The 16055-nt window shown below is 47.0% G+C and overlaps 1 protein-coding gene across 2 annotated transcripts in view; it reads left to right on the plus strand.

Moving 5' to 3' along the window:
- Positions 1 to 16055, plus strand: part of NEDD9 (neural precursor cell expressed, developmentally down-regulated 9) — a 183598-nt gene that overhangs the window by 125500 nt on the left and 42043 nt on the right. Inside the window, exon 1 of one of the 2 annotated variants that reach the window (XM_072813900.1) lies at positions 9806 to 9986. The exons of the other annotated variant lie outside the window; for it this stretch is intronic. Within the exon in view, the coding sequence (XP_072670001.1) occupies positions 9975 to 9986 (12 nt within the window). The 5' untranslated portion in view covers positions 9806 to 9974. Of the gene's footprint in view, positions 1 to 9805; positions 9987 to 16055 lie in introns of those variants that run through there. 2 annotated transcript variants of the gene reach the window in all.

Here is a 16055-nt window from a genome sequence, read left to right on the forward strand (position 1 = left end):
ACAGAGCAGGATATGAGAGATTAGGGGTAAAAATGAGAAAAGGGAGAGGGGGAAGCAGAGGCCCAGAGTGGGCTTAGAAGAGGAGGAAAAACACAGCATTGGTTGGGTAAGGAGGAAAGAGACCTGCTCTCCCGGTGACCAGAACGGCACAGGAGATGGCTTTTGAAGATGTAGATGTAGAGTGATTTCGAGATGCAAAATCTGAAGCTGGGAACACGTGGACCCCATCTTTGAGGGGCAGAAAGAGCCTTGCTTCTGCCCCCAGCTCTCCACCCTTCGAAGACCAGAAGCTCCCAAGCCTGGATAGAGCAGAAATCATGAGAACCGCAGCACTGGAGTTCAGGAAAAGCTTTGCCACAGCCCCTCTGCTACTACCCACCCCCAAGTTTGAAGTCACAGGTGCCAGGACATGAGCAAAGGAGCTTCAACCCAACATCTATAAACCTCAGTGGTGTGACTGAGGCTTCGGGTCCGGGGCACACTCATTAATTTGCAGGGCTCCCCCTTGGCTTTCCTTATGAGGAAAAGAGCTGCTGTGCATGGCTCGGCCTCAGTGGGGGCAGCAAGGGACATGCCATCCACGCTCCACAGGGCAAGTGACCGGGGGTGGGGGGGACACGCAGGGGTCGCCCCGGGTGCCCAGTGCCCGGCCCTCGCAGGAGAGGCATTCCTCTTGCAGACAAAATAAAAGATCACTGAGAGCCGGAGCGGTGTGTTTGCTTTTGAAAATGAATCAAACTCTTAAAAAGCTCGGCTTCAACAGGGCTGGGTGAGCTGTGTCCCCACACCACATTCCTCCTATCCTGTCCTCCCCCCACCCCCAAGGCCCTGCATTGCTCGGATTCCTTCCCCCCTTCCCGCTCATCAGCGCCAGCTGGCGGCTGCCTGGGCTGGCCGGACAGGCCTGATGCCCCGGGCCAGGGCCTGCTGGACACTCGCTGGCCCCAGCTCAGGACAGCAAGGGACCAGGGCAGTTGGGCCCTCTCGGGGCGGCGGGGGCTGGTGGGGAGGCATCTTCAAACCCTCGAGAACTGCCTCACCCCGTGCCTCCAGGAAAGCGGGTAGCTGGTGTTTAGAACAGCCACCCCGCCTTGCTCCCCGATGCGCCCCTGTCCCCCCTCTACTTCCATCTCCGGCCCCCTCCCCACCTCCACCGGGAGCCACGCAGGATGCCAGATGCAGAAGGTGCATTTTAGTGGCCAGGGTGCCTGGAGGAGTAGCCTGGAAATGGAGCACCCGGCCCCCTCCGGACACGTCGGGCCTGCAGTCCCCAAGCCCGGCTGTTCCCTGCACCTGGACAGCAGCGCACCCTCGGGAGGGGACGGCAGGGTGCCCTGCGTGACCGCGTCACATCATAGATGCAGGTGCAAGGGAGAGGACGGGAAGAACCAAAGTGAGCAAAGAGGAAGCCTGGTGCGCTTGTGGCCTCCCAGCGAACACCTAGGACAGGCAGTGCCATCGGGCGGCGCCCTCAGGAAGCACAGGCCACCCTCCGCCCGGGCTTGGGAGTCCTGGGCACGTGGTCGTGGCAGGTCACCTCGAACCTTTGTGAAGACCCGCGACCTGCAGTCTCTACCAGCAGAAGCAGCTTCTGTGACCAAGCAGGGGATGCTCGGGGGACAGAGCGCACAGTGGTTAGGACCCACAGCCTCAGGAGCCAGAGAGCCCACCTTCACACACCAGACCCGCTCTCGTGGGCTGTAACCTCGAGCACGTTGTAGGACCTCTCTGGGTCTCCAGTTTGGGTAGGTGTAAAATTAGAACACTCCAACCTCACAAATTGTTTATTTGGACAACGTGAAGCATGCGACAACACACTACCTCGCGGCTGGAGAGAACAGGAGAGAGCCTTGCCAGGCAGCCTGCACGATTTTACCAGTAACATCCTCTTGTTCCACTGAGCGTCATTCCTGTGTCCAGCTGGATATATATAAACAGCAGCAGTTTGAACCTTTGCACGTTCATCTTTCTCATAGTTGCACCCCTAAGTTGACTCCCCAGAACCTTCATAAGAAGAGAACACCCAATGCCTAAATGGAGCTTCATAATTGCTTTTCATATTTGACTGAAGTTGAGCAAGTTTGGGGCACCCGGGTGGCTCAGTGGTTGAGCGTCTGCCTTTGGCCCAAGGCATGATCCTGGGATCCTGGGATCAAGTCCCGCATCGGGGTCCCTGCTTCTCCCTCTGTCCGTGTCTCGGATTCTCTTTCTCTCTCTGCGTCTCTTACGAATAACTAAATAAATCTTAAAAAAAAAAAAAAAAAGTTGAGCAAGCTTACTTGACATATAATTTAACCTGTTTTGTTTTTTAGTTCTCTGGGGAGGGGGGAAAGGTAGTAATTAAGGATTCCAAAGTTATAATAACGCTATTATGAATGTAGATATAAAACATCAAAAACTTCACAATGACACTGTTTTACAAAAATCAAGCCAAGGTATTGGCCATAATCGCCAGGGGCAATTTACAGGGGTACGTGTAGGTTTTTAGTAGCGTGTTAAGTGACACAGTATGCTGTGTGTTCCTTCATGGTTTATCAAGGATTGATAGGGGGTCTAAGACACGCCAGTTTAGCACTTCACCCTTGGGAAAATTAAAAGCCACCTCAAAGAATCTGTGACCGATGGCAAGAGGAAGTGGGAAAGAGGAGGGTAGATTTTTTAAAAGGAAGGTCACAAAGACACACTTACAGACTTGGCTCAGTAAAATGGGGCAGTGAGACCTTGTAAAGTCGTCACAATGTGGGAATCCACCATGTCATGCAGTAAAGAGAACTCTAGAGGAATCATCCCTATTCTCTGTTTAGAGCCCCACCCCTCCCCGGGTGGCTCGTCACTTCGTGAGAATAAGAAGTAAGTCAGAGGGCACCAAGTCAGATGCAATTTTGGGATCATGAGTCAACAGGCCTTTTTAATAAACAACACCCTCCATCTGCAGAAACAAATATCCTAAGACACTGTTCTTAACAACTCTTTCAGAAAACAGTTTATCCCTCAGGTGCTATTGTTAAAAGGGAAGGTAGGAAGAAAAACTTTAAAAAAAAAAAAAAAAGAAAAGAAAAGAAAATCATTGTTGAGAGAGGGGGTGGGTGGGAAGGGTGAGGATGGGGCTGGTCTCATGAGTCTCTTTGACCAAAATATGAGCAGCAAGAAATGAATGAATGCCGCATTACCTAGCACATGAAGAAACAAGTGTTAGAGACGGTATCTGGAGCTTCTCTCTAGTAATAGACTTTCAGTCATTCCAAGAGCTTGACCAGCTCAACAGAGCTTTTTTTTTTTTTTTTTTAAAGAGCTATTTCCTAGAGTGAGAGGTGTTCTTTGTTCTACTGGCTGAAAAGAGACTTATTTTTTTCCATGTTGACGTCAGTGAAGGCTGGGAGCATGGACAAGACACAGGGCTCTGGGAAGACCTACCCGGAGACTCAGTTGCCTGCGTAAATGCAGAAGGGTGTATAGAGCAAAGAAAAGATAGGATCCCCTTCTGCAGGTTGCTTGAAATCTCACTGGGGAGAAGCAGTGCTTCCTCATAGGAGAAAACGATAAAGGCAATACCCTAAGCACTAAATGCTGAGCTATACACATAACACTTCATACATAATCATCTGGGGGATTTTTACAAGTGTATTAGATTCCAAGTCCCCAAGTCCCCACCCCAGGCCCACTGAGTGTTCATAAGTGCTTTTAAGGGAGGTCAGCTTCGGGAAGCACTGACCCAGGGCAGAGGTAAGAAGAGACACAGGGGGTTGGGGAAGAGAGCAACACTGGAAAGGGAAGGTCCCATGAAGGGGACGGGGTGGAGATGGGATACAGAGAAGCACGATGATTCGGTGGGGGGGGCAGTCTAGATGAGCAGGGCTTGACAGCACGAATAAGGTGTGTCACAACTTGAGAACTTGCTCTTCAGTTGGGTTTAGTCCCACCCGGATGGAGAAGCTACCTTATTGAACTAACTGACAACTGGGGACTCAGATGACAGAGGCTCACCAGGGGATGCTCGGGGGACAGAGCGCACAGTGGTTAGGACCCACAGCCTCAGGAGCCAGAGAGCCCACCTTCACACACCAGACCCGCTCTCGTGGGCTGTAACTTGGAGCACGTTGTAGGACCTCTCTGGGTCTCCAGTTTGGGTACGTGTAAAATTGGAACATTCTAACCTACTCACGAGGCTGTCATATCAGATGCATATTAAATGAAATCACATTTGTGACATGTAGCACAGGGCCCAGCACCTGGTGGGGGTAGGGGGGTGGGGTTCAATCAAGGTGGGGTACATCAGGAGTCAGTTGGAAAACTCTCAGTGGCTCGTCTCTGTTTGGAGACGTTTCTGGAGATTTACAGACTTGAAAAGTTGCTGCCTGTTTTTGAAATAACTTCGGTTTTTGTAAATTTTTTTTTGAAGATATCAAACTAGAAATGGTAAAACATGGCTCTAGGATGGGTATTTCTAGAGTGTTTCTCTACAGATGTGGAACGATCAATGCATTAGTCTGAACTCAGGGTTAGATGTATCTTACACTATTGTAGAGCAGGGAGTCAGCAGACATTTCCTGTGGAGGGCCAAATAATACTTACTTGTTTGGTTGGGTTTTTTTTGTTTTGTTTTGTTTTTTTGTTTTTTGTTTTTTGTTTTTTTTTTGTTGTTGTTGTACAGCCTTTACCACTTCAAGTCACAACTCCTCAAGCCTGCCATTACAGCCCAAAAGACACCGTGTAAAGGAAGGGGTGCCTGTGTTTTCGATAAAACTTTATAGACACTGAAATTCGAATTTCACATAATTTTCACATCTCACAAAATATTTTTCTTTTTACTTTTTGCCAACCATATCAAAATGTAAAAGCTATCCTTAGCTCATCGGTTGGACAAAAGCAGGAGGCCTACAAGCTATAGTTTGCAGACAAACCATGCCCAAGAGCCAGAACTGGCTACGGGCCTTGAGTAGGTTCTGAAAAGTTGCATCTTTTTTTTTTTTAAGATTTTATTTATCCATGAGAGACACACACACACAGAGGCAGAGACACAGGCAGAGGAAGAAGCAGGCTCCATGCAAGGAGCCCAATTCAGGACTTGATCCCAGGACCCCAGGATCATGCCCTGAGCCAAAGGCAGATGCTCAACTACTGAGCCACCCAGGCGCCCCGGAAAAGTTGCATCTTAGCTTGGGTTCTTATGTGTGTAAACCACACCACAGCCTTCAAACTCAAGTTTTCTACATTCCCTTCCTGGGCATCACAACGAACCTCAAGATAATGTACATTCCTTGACGTTACTTCTGTCCTCTCCTTCATCCATTTGTTCAGCCAGCATTGAAATATCCATGAGGTGGTATAAGGCTGCAGGGGACACGGAGATGGACAAGACACCACCCCGTCCCTCTGGAGCTCACTTTGAAGATGGGGCAATAGCGATCCACCAATATTATGGTACAATGTGGGAAAGCCTTATAATAGGGCCGTGCTCTAAGTACAATAGGGGCATAGTGAAGGGAGGAGGAATTCATGCCGAAAGGAGGAGGTGGCCAGAGTAGGGGTTGTAGACAAGGAAGCACAAAAGGGTTAGTGTTGGGGCTCGGCTAGATAGCAGAAGCGTGAAGGGAGGACGTGCTAGGCAGAGGGCCCCATCTGTGCAAAGTCAGGACAGTACAAGTGTGTCTAGGATTTGGTGAGTACCCCCAGTGCGGCCGGAGTGTGGGATGTGGGGTGGGGGAATGGGGGGAGATGAGGCCAGAGGCGAAGGGTGGGCTCAAATTGTAGTCCATGCCCGAATCCGCAGATTTTGTTTTTAAAGGCATCAACATGTCCCTTGAGGTTTTAAATCATAGGAGCAATGTGATGCGCTCTGAACTCTAGAAATTAAACAGGGGATGATGTGGAATACAGATTCCAGCAGGGAGAGACTGCAGGCAGGGAAACTACAAAGGAATGACTGGAATAGATCAGACAAGGGAGACAGAGAATGAACCTGAAGCCGCGATTGCTGTCTTGAGCCAACCTGGCGGCAGCCCGTGCAAGGCACCCAGCCCTCGGAGCAGCTTTGTCCTCCTTAGAGGGGCTGCACTAGGTGCCCCAGCTCACTTTCTACCATCGCGTGTTCTGACCTTGCCCTCCACCCTTAGAGAGCAGCCACATGGGTTCCTCCAAAGTCATGCATAGAAGAACCTCTTCCCTCTGACGTCCTCCTGATTTCTTGTTGTATACGTGCCCATGTCCAGTGGCAGCTGGAAAATTCTTTGGGCATCTGGTGCCGTGTCCCTTGCTCCTGCCTGCATCAGAGTCTGGGGAGATAGAGCCCTTGGCAGACAAGCAGGCAGGTGGCAAAGCTGAGGGGCCGACAGGGTGTTGTTGGTGAGCACAGGGTAGTGCCCGCCCCCCAACGTCCTGGTCCATTTTAGGAGGCCACCCATGGGAGGATGACGGCGCCCCCATTCACCAACTGACAGTGTTTACATAGCATCATTTGCACAGTATTTTTTGCATCCAAAAATTGCAGGTAATAGATGGGGATGGAACTGTTTTTTCTATTCGGTGGGAGAATTTGTGTTCCCCCAAAGGGTTTTGAAGGAAGCATACTAAATGCCTAAATACTAATATACTTAATACTAAATATGAATAAAGTATCACGTAAGCTACAGTAAGACCAGAGCTCAATATTTGAACCAATGGCCTGCCGTCCTTGGATGTTTAAACAAAAGGTAAAAATACAGAGAAGCAGATCACATCATTCTGTGCTCAGGTCACTCCGCTGACTTTCTCTGGCACTCAGGAGAAAATTCAGCTCCTGGCACCCACCCATCTGCGTCTCCTTCACCCAAACCCCAGATGCCCGACTCCAGGAACCCCGGCCTGTGTGCAGTTCGTAAACACACCAAGCTGATTTCTACATTAGGCCCTTTTCCCTGTCTGGAATGTTTTTTTCTTCAGATCTTTGAGTGGATCCCTCATGTCCTTCAGATCTCTGCTTCAATGTTACCTACCGCCTGAAAGGGGCTCACCTGACCACTCTCTAAAATCAGACACCCCCCACCAACACACACACAACCTTCCACCTGTTTTCCTCTAGCAATTTTCCCTGCTTGATTTTTCTTTATGGCATTTACCACTCCAGAACTGTATTACCTATTCATTGAATTATTGTTGCCTGCTCCCAGGAGACTTTAAGCTCTGTGAGGGTAGGAGTTTTGTGTGGGCTGCTGCTGTACTTTCCCCACCTGGAACAGTACCTGGCACGTGGGAGGTGGTCAATCAATATTTGTTAAATTAGAAAGCTGTCCTCCACCTTTTTCTGAATTAAGCTTATCACACTTAAAATATTGACAGTAGTCTAATAGTCATAATAGTTATAATTAATAGAATTAAATATTTATGTCATAATGTTATATGGCATAGTAATAAAATAATATATAATGAATTTTTTAAAAGATTTTATTTACTTATCCGTGAGAGACAGAGAGAGAGAGAGAGGCAGAGACATAGGCAGAGGGAGAAGCAGGCTCCTTGCGGGGAACCAGTGTGGGACTCAATCCCAGGACCCAGGATCATACCCTGAGGCAAAGGCAGACTCTCAACCACTGATGAGTCACCCAGGTGCCCCAATATATAATGAATTTATGATGAAATAATAATTAATAATGGAAATATTAATAAGCAAATATTTATTAAGATCTTACTATGTACTGGATACCATTAACTTCTATGCATATGATCTCACTTAATACTTACTCTAACTCCAGCAAGTAGGTAGTATTATCTTCTCTAATTTATATTTCAGGGCACCAAAGTCAAGAAGTTAAGAAATTTGTCGAGATTCTAACACAGTTGACCTGACTCCAAGGTAACTAATGCCAACCCAAACTGCCCTGAAATGAACTTCAGGCAGATTTGAGGTGTCTTACCAAATAGGAGAGAAACAGGAAAGCAAGAGGGCCACTTAGTATGAATCAAACTTTCTAGCTAGAGAATGAAATGACAAAAAGCCCTAGCAAACGCTTTGGGAAACCGTCTGAAAGCATTAAAATGGGATGAGATAGTGTTCACCTACTCAATGGTACTCATCAAACAAAACAGAAGGCGGATTCAGCTTTACTGCTTAGGAAGCCAGAGGAATGTTATCTAGATCTTCTGGAGGCCACAAGACTCATCTTACAGATGAGAAGGCCTTTGACTGACCCAGCAAAAACAATTTCCTGCAAACTAATGACTCGCCCATAAGACTGTGGGACTGTCAGGAAGATCCTTTGCAGAGCAATACGCTGCATGTTTAATTTGTGTTCAGAAAGACCTTGCAAAATCACCCAGGCTCATTTTCACTGCAAGGCTAAACGAGCAGAAGCAAAGTCCAAGCTGAGGCCCAAAGGGGTGTGTCAACCTCATTATGACGGCTGGTGGGGGTGAGAGGTGGGGGTGGTCAAGTCCAGGGAATCAGTGCCATAGTAAACTCTGTTCTAAACTATGAGCCCTGTATCTGGAAACCCTTTTGCAGGACAGCTGCCCTCCTATTCTTTTTGTCTGGATCATAAAAGTAAAATTTTAAGCCACTAGGAGTATGCGGGGGGGGGGGGGGCATAGGGGAATCAAACGGATTCTGATCCAACTAGGTCAGGAAAAAAAAATAAGTACTGTTTTTTCCATCCCAGCCGTGTAGGCTGGTTGGAGTCCACCCCACTCAGGGACAGCTATTGTCTGCAATCACAGAGCCTTGATCCTGAGACCCAGTGCAAAGGAATTTCCCCCTCCATGAGCTCTATCCTTCAGAGGAGTCGCTAAAGGTGACTGTTTCTGTCTTCTCCTGGGTGATCTCTTTCTCTATAGAAGTCACGAGGCTGAACCAAATGTTCTGTGCTTCGCTGCAGAGACTGGTCTTTTTTTTTTTTTTTTTAACCAGGCTCATCAAACAGTGGGCATTTTTTGTTCCCCCGATAATAAGTGTCGGTGGGTTCATGGGTCATCCTCAGGAGAGAGGTCAGGAAGAAAACACTGCAGTGTTCAAAGCTGGAGCTAGAAACTGCAGCCATCAAAGAACCACAGTACTCAGTGGACAGCGATGATGTATAGGACATGCACTGGCCGGCCTCGTCTGAGAGGTCACATCCAACCTTTATCCTCAGCAAAGCCAGGCAAGATCTCTGAATGTGTGGCTGACACTCAACTCTAGGAGGCCCTGGTGAGAAGCAGGCCAGGGAAGCCCTGGTGCCCCGTCCTGGGGGAATTCCTTGTCACTGAGGGAGAATTGTATTCAGGCTCCTCGCAGACTGACGTTGCAAGTACTTTGAACATTGAAAAGAACAAAAAAAGCAAACAGCCACAGAAAGGGGGAGGAGGGAGGGGGGGAGAGGAGAGAAAAAGAGAGAGACAGAGAGATATCAGCAGGGGTAGTTAGTAAAAAGGGGCCCGGGAGACAGAAAACCTTTTGTTCCCAGAATTCGTTTCATGTAGAGATTGGGAGGTGAATGGCTTTGAAATGAAATGGGTTTATGAAGGGGTTGCTAGGTCACAGGAAGCAGGGCTGTCAGGCTGCTTTGTATATTCAATTTCCTTAAAACTTAGGTTCATCTTAAAAAGAAATTTCCTTTTTTTTTTTTTTTTTTTTAATCAGGAGGGGGAGGACGAAATGGGGAGTAGAGTTCCAGACGGTTCCCGACTTTGTTTTACTTTCCACCCTCTCTGCGAAACGGAGAAAGAAATGACCGCATCCCAAGTTCTTTTGTCAGTTTTCCGAAGTTGGGGGGTGGGCGGGGCCTCGCACTACCTTGGCCCGGCAGCCAATGGCGGGCGGTATGCAAATGAGGCGGGGGCGGGGCCGGCCCGTCGGGGCGGCGAGCGGAGGCTGTGCGGGAGCTCGGCGCGCAGCCCCGGCGAGCCCGCCCCGGCCCGGCCGTCCGCGCTTTCATTTAGGGCTGCAGTCCATGGAGGGGCGGGCACGCCCGTGCTTGATGCAGTCTCGCTAGTGCAGGAGCACGGCTCAGCCTACCGCCGCCGAGATGAAGTATAAGGTAAGCGGGGGAGACCTCCTCCAGCGCGCGCGCGCGCGTGTGTGTGTGGCGTACGCGCGTGTGTGTTGCCCACTGCGGCAACTGCTCTCCAGGGACCCTTTTCGTGCATCCCGAGGTCGGCATACAAGGAGGCAGGCACCCAGTGTCTCAGACCCGCTCCGGGAGTTCATAGCACAGCCGTGGGCCATCTCCCCTGAAAGGTTTGGGAATTTAGAGCTGCCCCTGGAGCCAGTGGGATTCACAGGGTGACTAACTTGGGGCGCACACAGGTCTGGATTCCGCAGCCCTCTCCGCGGCTCCCCCGGGCCCGGCCTCCGCTGGCCCCCCCGAGCTGTAATGAGAGAGGAATGAGAACTGCTGAGTCTTTCAGACTGGCTCTTAAAGCAGTTTTAGCCTTTGCTGTAAGCATTTGGTAGGAGAGGCAGTTTGCCTTAGGTAGTTTGGGTGGGAGGCTTGAAAAGCCCCAGGTACTGTTGTGACACAGCTGATGATGGAGGATTCTGACACCCTGAAAGGATATTGGATGTGAGAACAAATGAGTATGTGCCCCTTCTCGAAAGCACTTTTAACTGGCGTTTGAATGGGCTGAGGGTCTCAAGTGTCCGGCCAGCTTACTGTCCCTGCAGTTTGCAGAGTGTCATGATACCTTAGCTTCCCGTGCATTTTGCTCCATTGTCTTGGGGTGTTCTTGGCAAAAGGATGATAACTTGCTCGCAATATCCCTGTTCTGTTTAAGGCACCCCCATCTAACCAGGCAAGCAGCTTCCAGAGACATTGTACTTGGAAGCACATTGCAGGCAATTGGGTGTGACTTCTAGAATAGACATGAGACAAAATGCTTTTAAACAAACATGCTATTATTAAAATGACGGTTGGCAAGGTGTCTATGCTCTTGGACTGACAATTTGTATTACCTGTCTGACCATCAGGATTGTGCTAGCTGGGGGCTACGTTGCTTCCTTTCCGAATTATGTAGTTTCTGGCCCATCCTTTTTTAATGTGTGGTTGTAAATACTCGGTTCTGGCTAATAGTCACTGGCTAACCTCAGTGATAAATCTTTTATTCAAAAGCTATAAATCTCGTTCAAAAGCTCTAAAGCAAAATGCCCAAAGTCTTTATTATAATGCATGAGTTATGGTTCTCCTTGGAAAGGTTACAACCGTCTGAAGATACACACATCAGTTATCCCTGTACTTTCCATTAGTAGTAGTAGTAGTATTCCACTATTTCTCCAGAGGAAAGAGCAGAGGAATGGATAATCCTGAAGATTCTTAATACTTTTGATTTTAGGATACAACCAGCAACAGATCCTTCTACCTGGCAGGAAAGTTCCCGTTCTTGAAGGGGCTCACTCAGTATTTCCACAGTCCCTTGTTTAGAACAGTGGTTGGTCCAGAGATTCCTGAGCCTGCAGTGATTCTTTGCCCCTCCAGTCCCTACTGCTGAATGCCTGTAGTCTTATAATAAACAGCTTGTGGGGCCCGGGCGGTGGGGGGGGGGAGGGGGGATACATTCATATGTTTATGATTGGAAAGTTTAAGTGCCTGAAATCAATGCTGAGTACCACGATCTAGAAAGCGACAGGAGTCACAAAGTCTAAAGTCACTTTTATTCAGTGACCTCATCGTGTTTTGTTTTACTCTTATGGAGAGAAAACGTCATGGCAACTGACAAAATAAATTGCAATTGGTGTGCACGGAAAAAACCCTCCTCTTTGCTGGGTCTTACCAGTGTCAAACACCCTGCCAGGTGGTGTACATATATGGTTGTTATTAGCTCATGGGCACCTTCACCAGAAAAAAAAAAAAACAAAAACAACTGATTTCTGACTGCCCAAATGCTAGATTACACCTTATGGTGGCTATAAAATAGACTAGTAGCTGAAGCAACCTACTGTCCTTGTTTTATAAAGTCTGTTTTCTCTCCAGTGAATAATGGACAACTCTATTGCGGGAGATGATTTTGTCATTTTAAGTAGAAGAGATGATGAGGAGGTAGAGGGATGATAAATGCTATTAAGAGTTACCGTGATAACACAGGATGGTCTTATTTAACACTTCCAGAATCTCTATGAGGTGGGTGTTATTATTCACTCATTTTTAAATGTGGAAATTGTGGCACAGAGAGGCTCAGTGATTTATCCAAAGCCACACAGCAGACAAGTGGTGGAGCTATTAACTGAACCAAAGCGATCTGGCTTCTAGAACTTGTGACTTTAAACCACTATAAAAGAAAGAATCATCTGTGACCTCCCTAAAATGCCCTGTGTGACTGGTGGTTTTGTCCTCCAGGGAGTTGAAAACTATTTCATCTCCAGTATTCCTGCAGAATAGATGCCTTTTTTTTTTTTTTTTTTTTAGATATAACTTGACAAAGCGAAGTCTTAACACACGTTTGGCAGTTATTTGTTTCATTTGAGCCCCTTCGGTAGTAAAACCAGATAATTATTAGATTGTAAAACCCTGGAGTCAGGAATTATCTTTTAAATACTGTGTTGCTCTACACACTATAAATGTAGCACAGTCAGACTTCTGTTTACCAGGAGAGATTTATAATTCAGCCGTTATAAGAATTTTTTTTTTAAAACCAGATTATCTGGTTTGGCTACTTTAGGAACCATAACCAGAGGACAACCAAACCCACACTCATTCTGCACTCCTTCAGGGCTCCAGGCCAGCCAGCCATGTATTTATAATAATCTTGAGAACTGTGGAATACGAGCTGTTACTTACGAACTTTTTTGGTGAGCACACATCGCATCTAGCTTTATTTCATTTTATGGTTTTTGTTGTTGTTCGTGGAAAGGCTGCAGTTTCATATGAACTTTATGTTCCATTTCTCTTAAAAGTCTTCAGTCTTCGGTTCTGGGAGAGTAGACAGTAAATCACGGGTCCTGCATGTATTAAGAGTTGTCCATGAGCTCTTCTGAATATACAAAGCGCATCCTGAAGTCGGGGCGTTGGATGGTGGGGGGCACTGGGCCTCAGTGGCAGTGGCTTGCCCAGGGAGGGCTCCCCTTCTGAGGGTCGAGAGGCAGGCTGCCAGGAGGGCGATGGAAGCATCCGTGCACAGCTGTGTTGAGCCAAGACCCAAGACCGACCCCGCCCACTTTGTGCAGGCCCAGGCCTGGTCAGAGCCCAGCCGGCACTGCCTGTCTGATCTCTAATAACTGAGCAGCTTTTGTGGCTTTGCCAAATTTCAGAACTCTGTGTGCCTACCCTGAAATTCTAAATTATGTATCTAGTCTACCATTCAACAAATTCTTTTTTTTTTTTCCATCGAAGTATGGTGGACAACAAATGCATGCTTGAACGTTCTGAGCGAAGAGAAAGTCGAGGTGGGATGCACAATACAAGTAAGAAAACTGACCTCTGAAAGGCAGATCCCTGTGTTCTGGCTGGATGTGGGCAAACAAAGTGTGTACTGTTCAAAGCCTTTGACGGGACTTTGAAAATACTTTCATTTTTTTTTTTGAGCTACATTGAGAAAAAAATGAGCAAGGGTCTTCAGCCTCAGCAACACAGTCACCTGTGACTTAATACAATTCCCAGTTCCTTCCTTGCTTTGACACTTGGGCTTTGAATTCTATATTCTCTTGTAAGTGATTTGTTGAGCTCAATCCAATCTAGAGACTCCTGTCCCCCGTGCTCCTTTGTAAATCTTCCATGAGAGCTATGAATTCAAAAGCACTGAAAGATGTTTTAATATTAACTCAGTTGTTTAAGGATGGTTGTATTTATTGGGCAAACCCATTTTGAGAGCTAAATGACTTACCCACTGCAGACAGGAAAGGCTTTGGAGAACTGGAGGTGCTCAAACGATACGAAATGGAGCAAGTTGTGCAGTGTGGATGTACCAAGAACTCCCTTAGCATCCTTTCCTTACTGTAATATACATCATTCCTTTTCTCAGAATTCATCAATGGCTTCCTGTCTGCGCTCCTACCCCCCCCCCCCAGACCTCTAAAGACACTTCCTCTCAACTTTTTCCCCTTTGCAAATTCCCTCCCCCTTTTGTGCCCTCATGACCTTATCGTCTCTCATTTGTTCATTCAAGCTATCCTTATGCAGGCCTGATACCAGACTTGCGTACAGCTCAGCCTTCTCTGCCCCACGTAGGCATGACGTCCTTAAAGCACATCCTGAACCCCCAACCTCTCTCTTCTCTTTTGACTCTGCCGTGGGACATCTCGGTCTCTCCCTGTTCCCACTCATTTGCCCCCCGTCTCTCTGTGCCTAACCTACTTGCTTATATTGTCACTTCCCACAGGCCAGGTCTCCTCATCCACCCACTCTATAAAACGATCAAAAGCCTACACCTTTGTCTCCTCGACTGACCTCTAATCCCTGTGACAGCCTTCATGTTTTCCACCCCTGCCCTGCTCTGTTAGCACTGCCTTACTTATTAACCCCTGCCAATCGAGTCACTCTCTAAAGGATGCCTATAACTCACATCGATCTCCCAGTCGGGCCATCCAGTTTTAAGTAAGCTGCACTGAAAATGAGAGACCACCCTTTATTTGTGTGTAAAGGTAGACTGTTGGACAAGTCCTTGAATCAAAAAGTGTGATCTGGGATCTGTTAGAGCCTTGAGGGTGCACAGCCTTGATCCTATATGTTCTTGTGGCAGATACAAGCTAGTGTGGGCTCTGTAGAAAGGCATTTCTGTTTCTTGGGACTTACTGCTCTATAGAGCCTCAGGCAAGGTAGGCTCTCTGAGCCTCAGTTTTCTTATCTGTAAAATAGGGATAATAACTATCTCAGACTATTGTTCTAAGGCCTAAACAGGATAATACATGGATATAAAGTACTTACCATGGCTCCTGGCATATAGTACCCAGATAATGCTAGTCAGCTTCAGCTCTCTTTGCATCGATAGGTGTTGAAAGGATAGTGTGGACGCAAGACTTGGTGACAGGATTATATCAAAATCCCAGTTACTAGGTTAAGATGGCTGAGTATTTTTAGTGTTCTATGGGCCTGGATGTGTGGTATGGAAATGCAGATGCCAGACAACAGGGGTTTACCAGTGAGCTATGTGCCCTCTTACTAATATATTTGGTATCTTCATTGTTATTAATAAGATCTGATATTCCTGAAACTACAGGACCTTGCTCATAGTCAACACTCAACAAATATTGAATTGAATGTTGAATGACATAAAATACTTATACAAGTAGCCATTAAAAAGAGGTGGGTGGGGTTTGTTTTTGTTTTTGTTTTGCCACTAAAAAGAGTCTTAATACTGTATGGCGTAGTGGAAGGGACTTGGGTTTTGTCGCAGATACAACTTTGGCTACTTCACGCTCTATTTCCTTATTTATAACATGGAAGTAATAATACCGATCTTATCAGATAGTGGTAAGGATATAATTTATGAAAATCATTAGTTTTTAGCACCCAGGCATATAAAAATGGCAGCTATTATATGATGCATCATAAGACATATAACGTATAGATACAGAAGCATTATATAGATAAAAATTTAAGAGGAAGCATTTGCTAGACTTGCTTCTCCAAAACAAAAATACTAGTGAGGACAAGAGAAAGTCATCAGTGTCCAAAATCGAAGGTAAAACTTGAAGGAGGTGATTTGGGGGGTAGGGAAGTTCAGAGGAAATTATATCTCTTATCCGATTACTGGAGATGTAACGTAAGAGGGCTTGGTGATCTATCGTTAGATCATTTTAGGGTTAGAAAGAAACCTAAACAAATTGGTTTGTGATGCCAGCCACTGAGCCCCGTGACATTACTCCACAGTAACATACAGATTTAATTACCAAGCCTCCTTGCCAAGATACAGAAGAAGGACCCCTGAGAAGAAATGCTATATTTCCAAGGTAAAGTGCAGAGAATAGCTGCTGGTTTCCTAGGTGATGGATGATTGCAAAGAATATGGGCATGGAAGAGGACTCCCTCCCAAGAAAACCCCCCCTGTTTATACTCCATCAATGGCACCCCCCCCCATCTTATTTACTTAGAGCATACCAGTCACCCCCCTGCAGTCATTCCTACTGGTTAATGAGGACGATGCACGCCTGGGGAACATTACAGCTCAGCTGCAAACGA

The sequence above is a fragment of the Canis lupus genome, chromosome 37, assembly GCF_048164855.1.
Source record: "Canis lupus baileyi chromosome 37, mCanLup2.hap1, whole genome shotgun sequence".
Taxonomy (NCBI): Eukaryota; Metazoa; Chordata; class Mammalia; order Carnivora; family Canidae; genus Canis; species Canis lupus.